The sequence below is a fragment of the Cydia fagiglandana genome, chromosome 15 (genome assembly GCF_963556715.1).
Source record: "Cydia fagiglandana chromosome 15, ilCydFagi1.1, whole genome shotgun sequence".
Taxonomy (NCBI): Eukaryota; Metazoa; Arthropoda; class Insecta; order Lepidoptera; family Tortricidae; genus Cydia; species Cydia fagiglandana.
Genome location: NC_085946.1, coordinates 17,082,366 through 17,099,113, shown reverse-complemented (window position 1 = coordinate 17,099,113; position 16,748 = coordinate 17,082,366). Strand labels below are relative to the sequence as shown.

The following is a 16,748-nucleotide window of genomic DNA, read 5'->3' as shown; positions in this document are numbered from 1 at the left end:
ATATAGCTAGTGTTTACTGTTTACAATCTAAACGGGGCAAAATCCCACCAAAACATTTTCATGTAAATGTTTGGTAAGACTCCAATTATTAAAGAAAAAGAACAAAGCGCTATGAGATGTATGGCCTTAATTGCCTTAAAGTAACAGGAAAACCAGGCGATATGTGAGGAACATCACAGTTTTATTATGTTATAATAACAATTAAAACTTTTAACAAACTAACGCGATATTCTTTTTCATAAGAAATAAAAAAACGTATTCTCTTTTTTCTTTCCAGGGCTGCGGCTTCGGCTGTCAACTCCACCACATAGTGTATTGCCTAATATTCGCGTACGCCACGGAGCGGACGCTAATTCTCAACTCCAAGGGGTGGCGATACAACAACAGGGGCTGGGAGTCCGTGTTCCACCCCATATCTGACACGTGCACCAGCTCGTACGACGACCCCGTGGTGCAGTGGTCAGGTAAACACCCACCACATAGTGTACTGCCTGATATTCGCGTACGCCACGGAGCGGACGCTAATTCTCAACTCCAAGGGGTGGCGCTACAACAATAGGGGCTGGGAGTCCGTGTTCCACCCCATATCTGACACCTGCACCAGCTCGTACGACGACCCCGTGGTGCAGTGGTCAGGTAAACACAACACCACATAGTATACTGCCTGATATTCGCGTACGCCACGGAGCGCACGCTGATTCTCAACTCCAAGGGGTGGAGATACAAAAATATTGGCTGGGAGTCCGTGTTCCACCCCATATCTGACACGTGCACCAGCTCGTACGACGACCCCGTGGTGCAGTGGTCAGGTAAACACCCACCACATAGTGTACTGCCTGATATTCGCGTACGCCACGGAGCGGACGCTAATTCTCAACTCCAAGGGGTGGCGATACAACAATAGGGGCTGGGAGTCCGTGTTCCACCCCATATCTGACACGTGCACCAGCTTGTATGACGACCCCGTGGTGCAGTGGTCAGGTAAACACAACACCACATAGTGTACTGCCTGATATTCGCGTACGCCACGGAGCGCACGCTGATTCTCAACTCCAAGGGGTGGAGATACAAAAATATTGGCTGGGAGTCCGTGTTCCACCCCATATCTGACACGTGCACCAGCTCGTACGACGACCCCGTGGTGCAGTGGTCAGGTAAACACCCACCACATAGTGTACTGCCTGATATTCGCGTACGCCACGGAGCGGACGCTAATTCTCAACTCCAAGGGGTGGCGATACAACAATAGGGGCTGGGAGTTCGTGTTCCACCCCATATCTGACACGTGCACCAGCTCGTACGACGACCCCGTGGTGCAGTGGTCAGGTAAACACCCACCACATAGTGTACTGCCTGATATTCGCGTACGCCACGGAGGGGACGCTAATTCTCAACTCCAAGGGGTGGCGCTACAACAATAGGGGCTGGGAGTCCGTGTTCCACCCCATATCTGACACCTGCACCAGCTCGTACGACGACCCCGTGGTGCAGTGGTCAGGTAAACACAACACCACATAGTATACTGCCTGATATTCGCGTACGCCACGGAGCGCACGCTGATTCTCAACTCCAAGGGGTGGAGATACAAAAATATTGGCTGGGAGTCCGTGTTCCACCCCATATCTGACACGTGCACCAGCTCGTACGACGACCCCGTGGTGCAGTGGTTAGGTAAACACCCACCACATAGTGTACTGCCTGATATTCGCGTACGCCACGGAGCGGACGCTAATTCTCAACTCCAAGGGGTGGCGATACAACAATAGGGGCTGGGAGTCCGTGTTCCACCCCATATCTGACACGTGCACCAGCTTGTATGACGACCCCGTGGTGCAGTGGTCAGGTAAACACAACACCACATAGTGTACTGCCTGATATTCGCGTACGCCACGGAGCGGAAGCTAATTCTCAACTCCAAGGGGTGGCGATACAACAATAGGGGCTGGGAGTCCGTGTTCCACCCCATATCTGACACGTGCACCAGCTCGTACGACGACCCCGTGGTGCAGTGGTCAGGTAAACACAACACCACATAGTGTACTGCCTGATATTCGCGTACGCCACGGAGCGCACGCTGATTCTCAACTCCAAGGGGTGGAGATACAAAAATATTGGCTGGGAGTCCGTGTTCCACCCCATATCTGACACGTGCACCAGCTCGTACGACGACCCCGTGGTGCAGTGGTCAGGTAAACACCCACCACATAGTGTACTGCCTGATATTCGCGTACGCCACGGAGCGGACGCTAATTCTCAACTCCAAGGGGTGGCGATACAACAATAGGGGCTGGGAGTCCGTGTTCCACCCCATATCTGACACGTGCACCAGCTCGTACGACGACCCCGTGGTGCAGTGGTCAGGTAAACACAACACCACATAGTGTACTGCCTGATATTCGCGTACGCCACGGAGCGCACGCTGATTCTCAACTCCAAGGGGTGGAGATACAAAAATATTGGCTGGGAGTCCGTGTTCCACCCCATATCTGACACGTGCACCAGCTCGTTCGACGACCCCGTGGTGCAGTGGTCAGGTAAACACCCACCACATAGTGTACTGCCTGATATTCGCGTACGCCACGGAGCGGACGCTAATTCTCAACTCCAAGGGGTGGCGATACAACAATAGGGGCTGGGAGTCCGTGTTCCACCCCATATCTGACACGTGCACCAGCTTGTATGACGACCCCGTGGTGCAGTGGTCAGGTAAACACAACACCACATAGTGTACTGCCTGATATTCGCGTACGCCACGGAGCGCACGCTGATTCTCAACTCCAAGGGGTGGCGATACAACAATAGGGGCTGGGAGTCCGTGTTCCACCCCATATCTGACACGTGCACCAGCTCGTACGACGACCCCGTGGTGCAGTGGTCAGGTAAACACCCACCACATAGTGTACTGCCTGATATTCGCGTACGCCACGGAGCGGACGCTAATTCTCGACTCCAAGGGGTGACGATACAACAATAGGGGCTGGGAGTCCGTCCGAGTAGGCTTAATTTTAAGAGTGAAAAACTGAGTCGAATTTTGAAGCAGAGGACTCAAAGGGCTAGAGTCCTAACCAACACTAACCGTACCCGTTCTCTTTCATGATTAATTAGTATCAACACTATCAACCCATTATTCGTGTATTATGTGTCATTAGGTGATAAGAAACCTGGTAATGAAAAATCTTTAACCATGCTATATTACGCGTATGAAATGAAAACATTGCTTAATGATTTCGTCTATTCTTTACGGCAAGAGCCAGTCAATTAAAAACATACCTTATCTCCTTCGGTTTAAAGACCAATTTTTAATACAGTTCTTTTTGTAATCAGTGTTTCAACCGTATTATTCCCAAAGGACGTATATTATCTGTATAGGTAATAAATATAAGCTATTTTTGTAATAAATATCTAAAACACGGTCTAGTGAATAATTGATGCTGTAGAAATTGTTATATACTGATAAAATCGGTAAAATCGTAATAACTATTGAGTGCTTGTAATAAGGGGCTATTCATTAATTACGTCATTTCAAATTAGGGGGGGGGGGTCTGGACATCGGATGACGGTAGCATGAAGTAGGAGGAAATGGGGTCATTTGAAGCATGATTTTTAGATGATTATAGGGGGGGGGGGGGGGTAAAAATCGTCAAAAATTAGTAATTTATGGTCAGCCCTTAAGTATGTAAACGTATACTTGATGGCTCTTAATAGTAACAGGTAAAATAATAATCATTGGCCACACAAATGGCGCGCTGCTCAAAATGCGATGCAGGACAACAAAGCAATGCATATGTCGGCGGCCGATCGTAAGATCAGGCATATCGGGAAACGTGAAAATCTTTGACTCGTTCCCTGAGTCGACGGAGCCCCGCGTACCCAGAGTACCGAGTAATAGTACCGAGCTACTAACAATGGCGATGTATGCAGCTCGGGTGCACGCGACCCACCCCTCGCCCCGCGCACCCCGCACGATTGCCCTGTCTAGACGGCTTCGTCGAATGACTATATTATTTTATAGACTGTGGTTGAAACTTGAAGACTGCCAACCATCTATATAGCTTCCAATATCTAGGCTAGTTCATAATAGAATTAACATTTGTGTCAAATCTAGGTTCCGTGATTGGTTGGAGAGGTGTCTTAGAAGCGCACCTGGGTGAGCTGCGAGTGAGACAAGGATGGTACTTTAATGAGCGAGACAGAGAGAAGAGGCGGGCTCTTGTGACTGAAGCTGAGATGAACGTTCGGCGGCATACTTGTTAGTTAGGCGTCTAAACCAGCGGTCGGCAACAGCTCATGCGGCCCGCGAACCTCACACTTGCGGCCCGCGAGCCTCCCTGGCTATTTTGTATGTAATATTGACAAACGACAATGTCTGATAAAGTCATAAATATTAACAAAGTGCGGCCCGCGTTAACTTCGTTAACTATGTGGCCCTTGCCTGTTAAAAGATTGCCGGCCGTTGGTCTAAACTATAGCCGGTGAAACAACTTTGTCAGTAGGAAAGGGCGCGAAATTCAAATTTTCTATGGGGATAACCCTTCGCCTCTACATTTTTTAAATTTGCCGATCTTTTCTACTGACGGAAAGGGCTTGACAGACTTTAGTTATTTTGTTAGAAACACTGATTTCATTTCCAAAACAAGAGTTACCTATACAAACATCCACTTAAGTCCCGATGTCCTTTTAAAAGGACGAATTCTAATCGAATTTTGAACTGTAATGGAATGAAATAAGGTTCCAAGACTTATAGTTTCAATACGTGGCAGATTGGTAACTCTACGGCTATTTTAACAAAATGTGTATTTCTCTATTTCAGTGTCCCATGACTCAAAAGTGGTATCGCTGCCGTTCATAGATTCGATATCGCAGAAGCCTAAATTTCTACCTCTAGCCGTGCCTAAGGATCTCGCTCATAGGTGTGTTATTGACATTTCTTTAAAATATTTAGAACATAACGGTTATAGTATAAATTATCTAAGATGATTTTTTCGGGTTAGGCTGCTAATCCGTTAAACAAAAGCCTTTGTTTCTTTTAAGAGCGGTCTACAGCACGTGCCAAAGCAACCATGTCTTTTAAAAAGCAACTATCGTGATAGTGTATTACGGTTCAAATTCATATGAGAGCTTGTTCAGAGAACAATCAGGGTGGTCTTGTTTTTGGAGATAACAAAACGTGTTGGTTATCTCCGTTATGGGCTGTTTCATGAATTTGAACCATATAAATAGAATGGTAAGTTTGCTTTTTAAACGGGCTTGTTCCCGTTACTTATGTCGGGGCGATTAGCAGTAAGCATTGTAACCACTGCCTAAAGGAAACAATACCTTTTGTTTAACAGATTAGGGTCCGAACCCGAAAAAATCACCTGAGATAATTCATACTATACATTCACTCGTATTTTCAATCGCTATTGGCGACATGTTTTGGGCCCATCAGGCACGAGTTCACATTTCAAAATAATAGGTAGGTAAGTAGAATTAATTTATCGTATTTAACCTTTATTTTATTTTATTTTATTCATAAGGCACACTATACAGACGACATTCAATGCATGATTACAATGAAAGTGGTAGGCTTTGTATAAAAATGCCATCCAAAATTAGTGAGCACAGCAAGAACAATAAGTAACAACGAGCAAAAACTATCCTAAAATTATAAAAAAAAAACACAAAATATCTTAAAACATACTAAATTTTTAAATTACAGAAATGATCGTAACATGTTAAATTGCTTACTATTGTTGTTGTGTAGTATGGTGGCCAAGAACACTAATGACTTGCCTCTTGAAAACTGCTAGCCGTGAGTTGAAAATATCGATGTCTCTATATTGTGAAACTAAATCATTGTACTGACGACACATTCTAACGATTGGGTTATAAAAAGATGTATTATTTTTGTAGATTTGAAGGGCGAAAGTCCTGGGAGCACGGGATCTGAACCTTTAATTGTCATTGTGTACTATCAAAGACTAATTAATCTTAATTAGGGTAATTCACCAGTAACTGGCCACTGTTAGTAATTGGCCACCAAATGAATTATATTCACGTATAAACAGAATTCATTTTAGTATAAGGTTTCAATAACTGGCCGCCCTTCAATAATTAGCCGCCTTATACTAAAATGAATTCTGTTTATAGGTGAATAGAATGCATTTTTAGTTTAGGGTGGCCAATACACATAACCACATACAGAACAATACTAACAGTGGCCAGTTACTGGCGAATTACTCTAATAGGGTTGGCCGGTCGAAGAATGAGGCAGATGGCGCCATCGTAGCTTGCCCCGTCAATCCGTAGAATTGTATCAAATAATTGTTTTTTTAATGCCCTGGATGCCAGCTCTTTAAGCCAAATCTCATAGAAAAAGGAGCAAGATCTATGCAAACCTTTGACAGTTGCCAACCCCATTGAGTGAATGTTACTTCCTATTTACGACACAATGTTTTTTAATGTGATAACGTCCCATTCATTGGAATTATTGTCTTAAATTGAAATTTCAATTTAAAAAATTACAGTGTTTACATGTGTATGTTTTTACTGCTTCTAAATTCTAACAAATTCAGTATATTTTCAGAATAATCCGTTTCAACGGCGACCCGTCATCATGGTGGATCGGCCAAATACTCAAATACATCTTAAAACCACGGCTCAGCATGCAGAAAGCCGTCAACGAGACCATCGCGAAGATGAACTTCAATACTCCCATAGTCGGGTAAGGCACAGGATACTAAATATAGTTTGTCAAAGGACAGTCTCATTTCAAATATAGACAGAGAGAATCATACTATCTTTGTCTTACACTAGTACTAGCACCCAAAAGAAAAGGATCATCATCATCATCTCAGCCATAAGACGTCCACTGCTGAACATAGGCCTCCCCCTTGGACCTCCATACGTGCCGGTTGGAAGCGACCCGCATCCAGCGTCTTCCGGCGACCTTAACAAGGTCGTCCGTCCATCTTGTGGGCGGACGTCCTACGCTGCGCTTGCTAGTCCGTGGTCTCCACTCGAGAACTTTTCGACTCCATCGGCCATCTTCACAAGAAAAGGATAAGCATAGTTTTTTGTGTTGATGGAGTGGTAAAATTTTGACGACCGGTCTGGCCTAGTGGGTAGTGACCCTGCCTATGAAGCCGATGGTCCTGGGTTCGAATCTCAGTAAGGGCATTTATTTGTATGATGATACAGATGTTTGTTCCTGAGTCATGGGTGTTTTCTATATATTTAAGTATGTATTTGTATATTATATATATCGTTGTCTGGGTACCCACAACACAAGCCTTCTTGAGCTTACTGTGGGACTTAGTCAATCTGTGTAAAAATGTCCTATACTATTTATTTATTTATTTATTATTTTGTTCTCATTTACCGACAAGTTTGGTTTGACCAACTATAATAACAATACTAGTGGTTTCAGAAATATGACTAATGATTATCTGACAATCATTACATTATGACTTTCAATAATTATTTCAAACAAAGTGATCCGTTTTGAGTTTTACTAACGTTTGTTTTGGCGGAGCCATGGGTTTGCGAGGTCTGTAGATGTAGACCTCGCAAACCCATGGCTCCGCCAAAACAAACGTTAGTAAAACTCAAAACGGATCACTTTGTTTGACATAATTATTGAAAGTCATAATGTAATGATTGTCAGATAATCATTAGTCATAATTCTGAAACAGTTATCTTTTCAGAATTTTCGTAAGGTAATCCTATAGATAGGTTAGGTTAGGTTTGTTTTCTTCGTCGGAGTGGCTTTTAGTGGGTATACCTCCTCTCCCCCTCTCAACAGGAGAGGGCGGCTGCAGGAGGGAGTGCCACATATCCCTCATGGCTCCCCAGGCCGGGGGAATGCGTAACGCATTTTACCACTCCATCAACAAAAAAAAACAGGTTTGTTTTCTTCAAAAGTTACGCGTTTCTGAGAAAAACCAAATTATGACTAATGAAAATGCGCTGACAAACAATATATTATGACTTAAAACTTTATGAGAAACAATTGAGACCCAAGTCAAACAGTTTTTTTGTAAACATATCCTGAAATATGCGTCGTGGTAATTTTTTGTAGAAATCTTAAAATGGCGTGTACTATTTTTGAAGTGAAAACTTCTTTAGCGGCACTGTGCACTTTTTGTGATGGAGAAAAAATTATATACTCGTGAAAGCGTAAGACGCTTCGTAAGACGGACACGTGCCCTGATCAAAAAACTGTTAAAATGTCATTGAGTTTTCACTTTTGCCGGCACTGCCGGAGTGCAACCCGTTGTGTTTTTAAAATCATATTTCCTTTATTCCAGAGTGCACATAAGAAGAACAGATAAAGTTGGCACTGAAGCCGCCTTCCACCACATACACGAGTACATGTCGCACGTAATAAGTTACTACGACCGGCTGGAGCTGACGCGACATGTCGGCACCAGGCGGGTGTACCTCGCCACCGACGACGCCAACGTGAGTACCCCGTGTACGTCAGCTGCCGCTCCGTTGGCGGGTTGAAGAACTTTGTCAGATATCCTGATTAAAAATTTGTTGTTGAAAAATATATTTACCTAGGCTGTATACCTATCAGGTTCTAATCGCGCAAGAGTGACAAAATTAGCACTATTACCACGTGCTCTAGTCGCTATATTTACTATATAGTGACAGAGATGGCACTACTACTCGCACTCTAATCGCTATATAGTTAGAATGGGGCAGACTTATTAACAATGCGTGAACGGCCAATAGAAGTAGCATTTTAGTATATAACACTTTTACATACTAGGTACTAATTTTTTTAGTACCAGTATGTAACAGTGTTTAACACATACACGAGTACATGTCGCACGTGATAAGTTACTACGACCGGCTCGAGCTGACGCGACATGTCGGCACCAGGCGGGTGTATAGTTGAATTATCGAGAAGATGGAATTGCATTTGTAGTGGTTGTACCGTTTGCAACAAAAGGAGAATAATTTTATCTTAACTTAATAAAATGACATACCCAAGAAGTGGAATAAGTAGTAGTCCTCTGTTTTTTTCTTTTATTCGCTATCATGTTCTTCATCTGAGCTGTCACAAGTATTGATAATAAAATTGTCTGTTATTTGATCCATTTCTCCTTCCTGACATCGATATTTATTTTCTTCACTTTCGACGTGGTGGCAAATATTTTTCCCAGTCCTCAGCAGTGATGGTATTCATTCGTTCAGTTGCTAAACTCATAATGCCTTGCATGTTTAATGAAACGTTTCTTTTTGCTACATATCCTTTTACCATGGACCAAATATTTTCGATCGGATTGAATGTCGGGTGATACGGTGGCAATCGTAATACGGAGTGGCCATGTTCTTTTAAAATTGCATCTATGTGGTACTCGCGAAACCGCTCTTTATTTTGTTTAATTAATTCATACAAACTGGTTTTGTACATCAACCGGTTATACGAAATGTTGTGTTCTATCAACCAATCCATCATTTCTTGTTTATTAGAATTTGACGTTGGAGCACGATTCAAAAGTTTGTTGTGATAGGACGCATTATCCACGATAAGTACGCTATTCGGTTTGAGGTTCGGTATTAATTTTTCTTTTAACCATTTTTCGTAGTTGACAAAGTTCATCTGGTCATGGTAATCTCCCGTTTTTTGGTTTGCCTTAAACATTAACAAAGCGTTGGGAATAAAACCATCTTTTCCTCCTGCGTGCACTATTATTAACCGCTGGCCTGTACTGATTTGTTTTTTTACACCAAATTCTGTTCCATCGGTCCAAGCTTCTCCGGACACATGTGAAGTGTGGATGTAGGTTTCATCAGTATAAACTAGTGGTCTATCTTGAGATCGATATTCCGCAATTTTGGTAAGGTAATTTATTCTTAGCAGTCGTATGTTGTGTTTTTCCATTAATATTTTTCGGTGTTTTCGTAAGGTGGAAATGCCAAATTTGTAATCTATATCGGATTTTAACACAGAGTGGAGTCCCTTTAAGGTTGGAAATTGCTTATGGGACAGATGAAAATTGTATATAGTTCTCCGGATGACTTCCTGATCAAAATCGTCTACTGCTGATGACGGACAAGGACGCAACTTTTTATTCTTCGGGGAGGTGAATTTCTTTGTTGTCGCGAATTTCTCGCTGTTGCTCTCAGTCACAATGTTATAAACAGTAGAGAGACAAACACCTGTAGCTTTTTCAACTAACTGGGCAGCGGTGTAAGGCAAGTTTAAATTTTTCGTCAGTTCAAGTTCAAAATATTTATAACAGTTGAAAATTATTTGCTTACTTTGACTCTCAATAGGACCAAAATTACTTACAGCCATATTTTTTTAAAATATAAAAATTATTCGTAGTCGTACGGGCGGACGCAATAATTAATTGAGAATACAATCAAATCAGAGTTAAAAATATACGCACAACGTAAATAATATTGACAATTTCACACTGACATTATTTTTGTTTTTAGTTCTTCGATATATATATAACAACCTCTTTGTATGCTGATAGTACAAGAAAATAGAAAATTCAAATATAGAATGCCTGTAAACAAACAATACTACTACATATGCAATTCCACGCTCTCGATGATTCAACTATACCTCGCACCCGACGACGCCAAAGTGAGTACCCCGTGTATGTCAGCTGCCGCTCCGTTGGCTGAACGGTAGCGAGCCACACATGGCAATTATCTTGCCACTGACAGTACCAACGCGAATAATTTAGTATAGTTTAGTCTATTATGTTGGCTGGAAATTATGTTTAGTATAATTCATTAATCATTATATTTAATCTAACTTGCATTGAAGCGTAATTGACTTGTATATAAATGTAACATTCATTTAATATTATAATAATATGTTTGTTCCCCTAATTGTAAATAATTTATGAATATGACGATGTACAATTAATACAAATAAAATATATTCTATTCTATTCTATTTATGTCCCATATATCAAAAAGATATTTCGATTGCCCCGATTTGTCAGAAAACTGGTCTAAAAACGAGACTCACTTGTCTTTTATTTTATTTCAATATTCTTCAGTTTGTATAATGTAACTTTGTGTTGTGTCGACCAGCACCGGCTGCTATGGTGTGTTTGGTTCATTTCTAAATGCATACTTATTGTATTTTTCTGCCGAATTTACATGTTATTATATTTGAAAGTCCCGATTAATTGTTTTTATTCTTATAATGTATATGTCGACAATTCAATTTTGAAACAATTTTTCTTTTACAGGTCCTAGAAGACGCCCGAAAAAAATATCCGTCGTACGAGTTCCTCGGCGATCCGACCATCGCCAAAACTGCCGCCACACACCGGCGCTACACCCCCGTGTCGCTCACAGGACTCTTGGTGGATTTACACATGCTGGCCATGTGTGATTATCTCGTATGCACCTTCAGTAGTCAGGTATAATATACAACACACTAATACCCCTCATACGAGCTCCTCGGCGACCCGACCATCGCCAAAACTGCCGCCACACACCGGCGCTACACCCCCGTGTCGCTCACAGGACTCTTGGTGGATTTGCACATGCTGGCCATGTGTGATTATCTCGTGTGCACCTTCAGTAGTCAGGTATAATATACAACACACTAATACCCCTCATACGAGCTCCTCGGCGACCCGACCATCGCCAAAACTGCCGCCACACACCGGCGCTACACCCCCGTGTCGCTCACAGGACTCTTGGTGGATTTACACATGCTGGCCATGTGTGATTATCTCGTGTGCACCTTCAGTAGTCAGGTATCACGGTTCATGGTTAAATCACTACTAGCGACATCTAGAAACAACAACATTACTGACTATTACTAATACTTATTAACTCACATTTATAGACGGGTCTATCGCGAATTTATTTTATTTACCGACGTTTCGACACAGGTTTCACTGGCCGTGCTCGCGGCTAACTGATGTCCCAGCCAAATGACCCGACTAAAAGTGTATGAAAAAGTTTGGGGTAGATATCACATTTTCAAACCACCCACTAGAAATAATGTTAATTATTGTCAATTAGGTTTATCTTTTCGTTTAATTTGGCTAAATAAAAATTCATTACACTGTAGTACATATTTACCCTTTAAACTTTCTATCAGTCCTATGAATTTCGAAATTTATTTTCCCAGGTTGGCCGCGTGGCGTACGAGATGATGCAGGCCAACCGAGTGGACGCGTCCAACAGTTTCTTCTCATTAGATGACATCTACTACTTCGGTGGCCAAAACGCGCACGATCGTGCCGCCATCATGCCGCATGAACCGAATAACAACCAGGAGATCGCTATAGAGGTACAGACTAATTATTTCAACACGTCTATGTTTTGAATGACACTTTGTTATGAATTTTGAAATGTTTAATATATAACGATTTAGACAGCTATAATATTCATTATGCAACACTTACTAACTGTGTAGAACAAAATACACCAACGTGTCTCTAAGTCATAAAGCTTGAACTTCAATTTCTTGGGAGTTCCATTTTCAGTAACTATCTAGGGGAGGCCTTTGCCCAGCAGTGGGACACCAAAGTAGGCTAGTAAAAAAGAATCTAGTTTATTTTATTTCGGTAAACTAATGCATAAAGTATCTACTCGTATATACAATAGTCGCCATCTATATTTTACTTTAGTCAACTTCTATTACAGATGTAGTGAAATTCTTTACCATCGTATTTTCACGGATACGCACGAACGTGTTACGCCATTTCAGTCAGTCTCGGTACATAAAGTGCTGAGGTAGACTGAAGTACGAGGGTAGTCCCAGAAGTGACCGACCTGACAAAGAAAACAAAAGAAAATCTAAACTTTTTTTTATTATTTTTCTACATAATCTCCTTTTAGTTCCATGCACTTAGCCCAGCGATGTTCGAGAGCTTCAACACCTTGTTTGTAGTGAGATTTGTCGAGGTCTTCAAAATACCCATCAACCGCAGCCTCCACTTCATCATTGCTGGCAAATCTTTTACCACCAAGCCATTTTTTTAAATTAGGAAACAAAAAATAATCGGAAGGGGCCAAATCAGGCGAATAGGGTGCATGAGGAAGTAATTCGAACTTTAACTCGCGGATTTTGGTCATGGCCTTGGCACACGTGTGTACTGGTGCATTGTCTTGGTGAAACAAAATTTTTTTTTTCGCCAGATGTGGTCGTTTTTGACAGATTTTTTCACTCAATTGATGCAAAAGGTTGGCATAATACTCGCCATTGATAGTCTTTCCTTTCTGAAGATAATCTATGAAGATTATCCCACGGCAATCCCAAAAAACGGAGGCCATGACCTTTCCTGCTGATGGAACTGTTTTAGCCTTCTTTGGGGCCGGTTCTCCTCTTCGAGTCCATTGCTTCGACTGTTCTTTCGTCTCTGGTGTGAAATAATGCACCCACGTTTCATCCATAGTAATATAACGCCGCAAAAACTCCGCTTTATTGTTGTGAAATTTTGCCAAACACTCGGTCGAAATATCTTCGCGATGTATTTTTTGTTCGTCTGTGAGCAATCGCGGCACCCACCTTGCGCACATCTTTTTCATATCCAAATTTTCAGTTAATATGCGATGTACAGCACTTTTTGAAATACCTGCCATGTCTGCTAGCTCGCGTACTTTCAATCGACGGTCATCTAATACCATTTTCTGGATTTTTTTTACAGTTTCTGGCGTAGTCACTTCATTTGGTCGACCACATCGATGTTCATCTTCACAACTAGAGCGACCTCGTTTAAACTCTGCCACCCAATATTTTACTGTTGTAAACGATGGAGCAGACTCCCCCAAAGTAGAATCTAGCTCCGTTTTAATACTAGTTGGACTAAAACCTTTCAAATGAAAGTATTGTATCACATAACGATGGCCAATTTTCTCCATGTCGGAAAATTTGTTCACAGCGTTCACTATTGATGGCTACTAAACAAAAGACAAACGACGCTATGTGTTCGAATTTCAAATTTAAACTTTATAAAGAGGTATTCTGTTTTAAAAAAGTATTTACTCAAAATAAAAACCTCTTTAAGTGTGTCAGGTCGGTCACTTCTGGGACCACCCTCGTAGGATGATAAATACCTATCTACCTTTATCTTTCTGGTACCTTGTTGTACATTTTGCTGCATTTGTCACCCTCTTTTCACTCTCTCCTCTCATCTACTCAAAGGTTAACTGGAAGAGATCCCTCAAAGGGATAAGTTCGCCTTTGTACTTCTTGTTAATTGTATGTTATTTTTAATGTCTTTTTGTACAATAAAGAGTTTACTACTACTACTACTACTAAATACGAACGTTTCCGAGACAATTTGTGACGTTCCACGGGAAAAAGTACCTTATGGCGGCAGGCGCTTACGCTGTTATTAACGACGCTCCTATACGAATACGCTGCTACGCGTCGTAACCGCCATAAGTAACCTTTGCCCGTGGGGCGTCACATATGATGGCAAAGGATTGTTCACTACATCTGCATTCATTGTTGAATTAAATGTCGTTTCAGGTCGGCGATCTAATAGGCATCGCCGGGAACCACTGGAACGGTTTCGGCCGGGGGACTAATAAGAGAACAAATTTGGTAAGACACTAGTACACGTACTTGTTAACTTTTCAGACACAATTTCTATTTAATAAATACGAAAGAACTATAAAGAATAGGCCGTGGCGTGACGTGACCGTGACGTCATTGTTCTGTACTTCATAGAGATTCCATAGTGGCTAATCGTTTTGACAGTTCAAAACAAGAAACTGATTTGACTAAGCAGTCAACTACCCTACTGTGGGGGCTTATTTTTAGTTTAACCTCCTAAGACCCACCATATAAAATTACCAATTTTTTAATTTAACCTTATCCGGTAAATAAATTAGAACGAATTTCGTTTGTTTTAAAAAAGCAATGAAAAAGAAATGCTACTTTATTTGGTTTATGAAAGGTTTAAATTATGTTGCACGAATATGTACATTGTAATGTACATTAAAGTTATAATTTATAATACAGAAATTTATTGACCCAAAAAAAACGTAATAATAACAGTATAGGTACCTTCAGATCCACAGCGCAAGCTTCGTCACCATACAGATAGCTCATCCACCACAGGTTTCGTCAAAATAACATGCATACTTTCACATATGTCATCCGCAACACGCATCGTCAAATTTAAAAGATGTACATGTCTCAGGAGGTTCACATATATGTTTAGTTCAAATAAGACGCGTAATTTGTGAAAAATATAACAATGTTTTTAATGTTTCAGAACGGACTGATCCCGTGGTACAAGACGGCGGAGCACCTCGTCCTGTACCCCTTCCCCGAGTACAAACATGTACCCCTGTACGACACGAGGCAGGGGGACTTATAGGCCCCGCCATATTTCAATAGCCTAATAGCCCAAACGGTTTAAATGTCAACTTTTTTGAAGTGAAAACTTCTTTAGCGGCGCTGTGCACTTTTTGTGATGGGGAAAAAATGTTAAACTCGCGAGAGCGTAAGACGTAAGACGCTTCGTAAGACGGACGCGTGACCTGATCGAAAAACTGTTACAATGTCATTGAGTTTTCACTTCTGCCGGCACTCCCGGAGTGCAATCCGTTATTTTTTTGTTATAGGCCCCGTGCATGAACTATAAGGGGCAGCATCTGAGCAGTCAGATTTTTGGCGCGAGGCGTAAATGTGTCGTTTATGCTTCCGATGTAGCCCACAAGATGGCAGAACCTACTGCATAATAAACGTACCGACGAGAGCGGTAGATGGTAGCACTTGCTTTGGCAATGTGCACATATGTTTCCGATTCAGGCCACAAGATAGCAGACCCTGCAACGCGCACGGTCTCTATAGCTACTTAGAAACACGGGCTCTTCCGATCCTTATGAGAGGAAAATGTATCTGAACTTTTTTTAATTATGTTACCATTTATCATAGTTAGTAAGATGGTAGCGTAATGGACGATAGGGTTAATCCATTAATTACATCACACAAAATTTAGATATTTAGACCCCCTGTTGACTAAGTACCCCCTTTTTTAGAATACGTTTACTTTTTATAATTTTTTATATTTTTGAATTCTTCTGTTATTTTTTTGTAAATTTATGTTCTTTATTTATCTAAATTTATGTTCTTTTTTAGAACCTATTTTTGTACATTTTTCTGTTGTTTCATCAAATAAACTGATATCATTGAACCCCCTCCCCCCTTGTCACACTTTTTCATAAAGAAAGGAAACAAGGATAAGGAAAGAGATAGATATGTAATACGCACGGTCACACTTGGCATGACCTTCCCCCCTCCCCCCTTTTTGCTGTGGACTATGAACCCATATAAAAAATGTATGGATGACTTAGAACATTTTTCCTCCCATAAAAATCAAAAGAGCTCGTAACTTTGAGTAGAAATTATAAAAAGGTATTATTTTTGCGGATGGAATTTAATAAAAAAAATATACAATGCGTGTATACATTTTTTTAAAATCCCATCCACAAATAAATTGAAAGCATTCTCACCAAACAAAGACCCACAGTAATTTCATTTGGGTGAATCAAATGGTAAATAGCGTTTTGCATAACTATGAATTTTTCGTAAATAAAATTATGTCAAATATTTATTTGAAGAATGTTCTACGATAAAATTATTGGGACACGAAACTAGGAGAAAGTAAGGGCTGTGCCCAGCAGTGGGGACGTAGAGACCGGTTAGTGAGTTAGAAGTTGAATTTAGGTTCACGAATTTATACTCATACGAAACGCACTGCTTAACAAATTATATGAACATGAAAGGGCTCAATTTTTTTAAATAATTGACATGT

The 16,748-nt window shown here is 41.3% G+C and overlaps 1 protein-coding gene and 1 long non-coding RNA gene across 2 annotated transcripts in view; one reads left to right on the top strand and one right to left on the bottom strand.

Moving 5' to 3' along the window:
- LOC134671514 (alpha-(1,6)-fucosyltransferase) overlaps nucleotides 1–16,394 on the top strand; it is a 43,370-nt gene extending 26,976 nt beyond the window's left edge. Inside the window, exons 6-13 of the mRNA XM_063529379.1 lie at nucleotides 278–464; nucleotides 4,811–4,910; nucleotides 6,566–6,703; nucleotides 8,289–8,442; nucleotides 11,208–11,381; nucleotides 12,104–12,265; nucleotides 14,453–14,527; nucleotides 15,204–16,394. Of these exons, the coding sequence (XP_063385449.1) occupies nucleotides 278–464; nucleotides 4,811–4,910; nucleotides 6,566–6,703; nucleotides 8,289–8,442; nucleotides 11,208–11,381; nucleotides 12,104–12,265; nucleotides 14,453–14,527; nucleotides 15,204–15,308 (1,095 nt within the window). The 3' untranslated portion in view covers nucleotides 15,309–16,394. The remainder of the gene's footprint in view (nucleotides 1–277; nucleotides 465–4,810; nucleotides 4,911–6,565; nucleotides 6,704–8,288; nucleotides 8,443–11,207; nucleotides 11,382–12,103; nucleotides 12,266–14,452; nucleotides 14,528–15,203) is intronic.
- Nucleotides 11,334–11,724, bottom strand: LOC134671520 (uncharacterized). Its single transcript, XR_010099228.1, has 3 exons — nucleotides 11,618–11,724; nucleotides 11,447–11,569; nucleotides 11,334–11,398 (listed from the first exon to the last, which is right to left on the bottom strand). It is a non-coding gene; the product is annotated as an uncharacterized LOC134671520 (long non-coding RNA).
- Nucleotides 16,395–16,748: the final 354 nt, after the last annotated feature.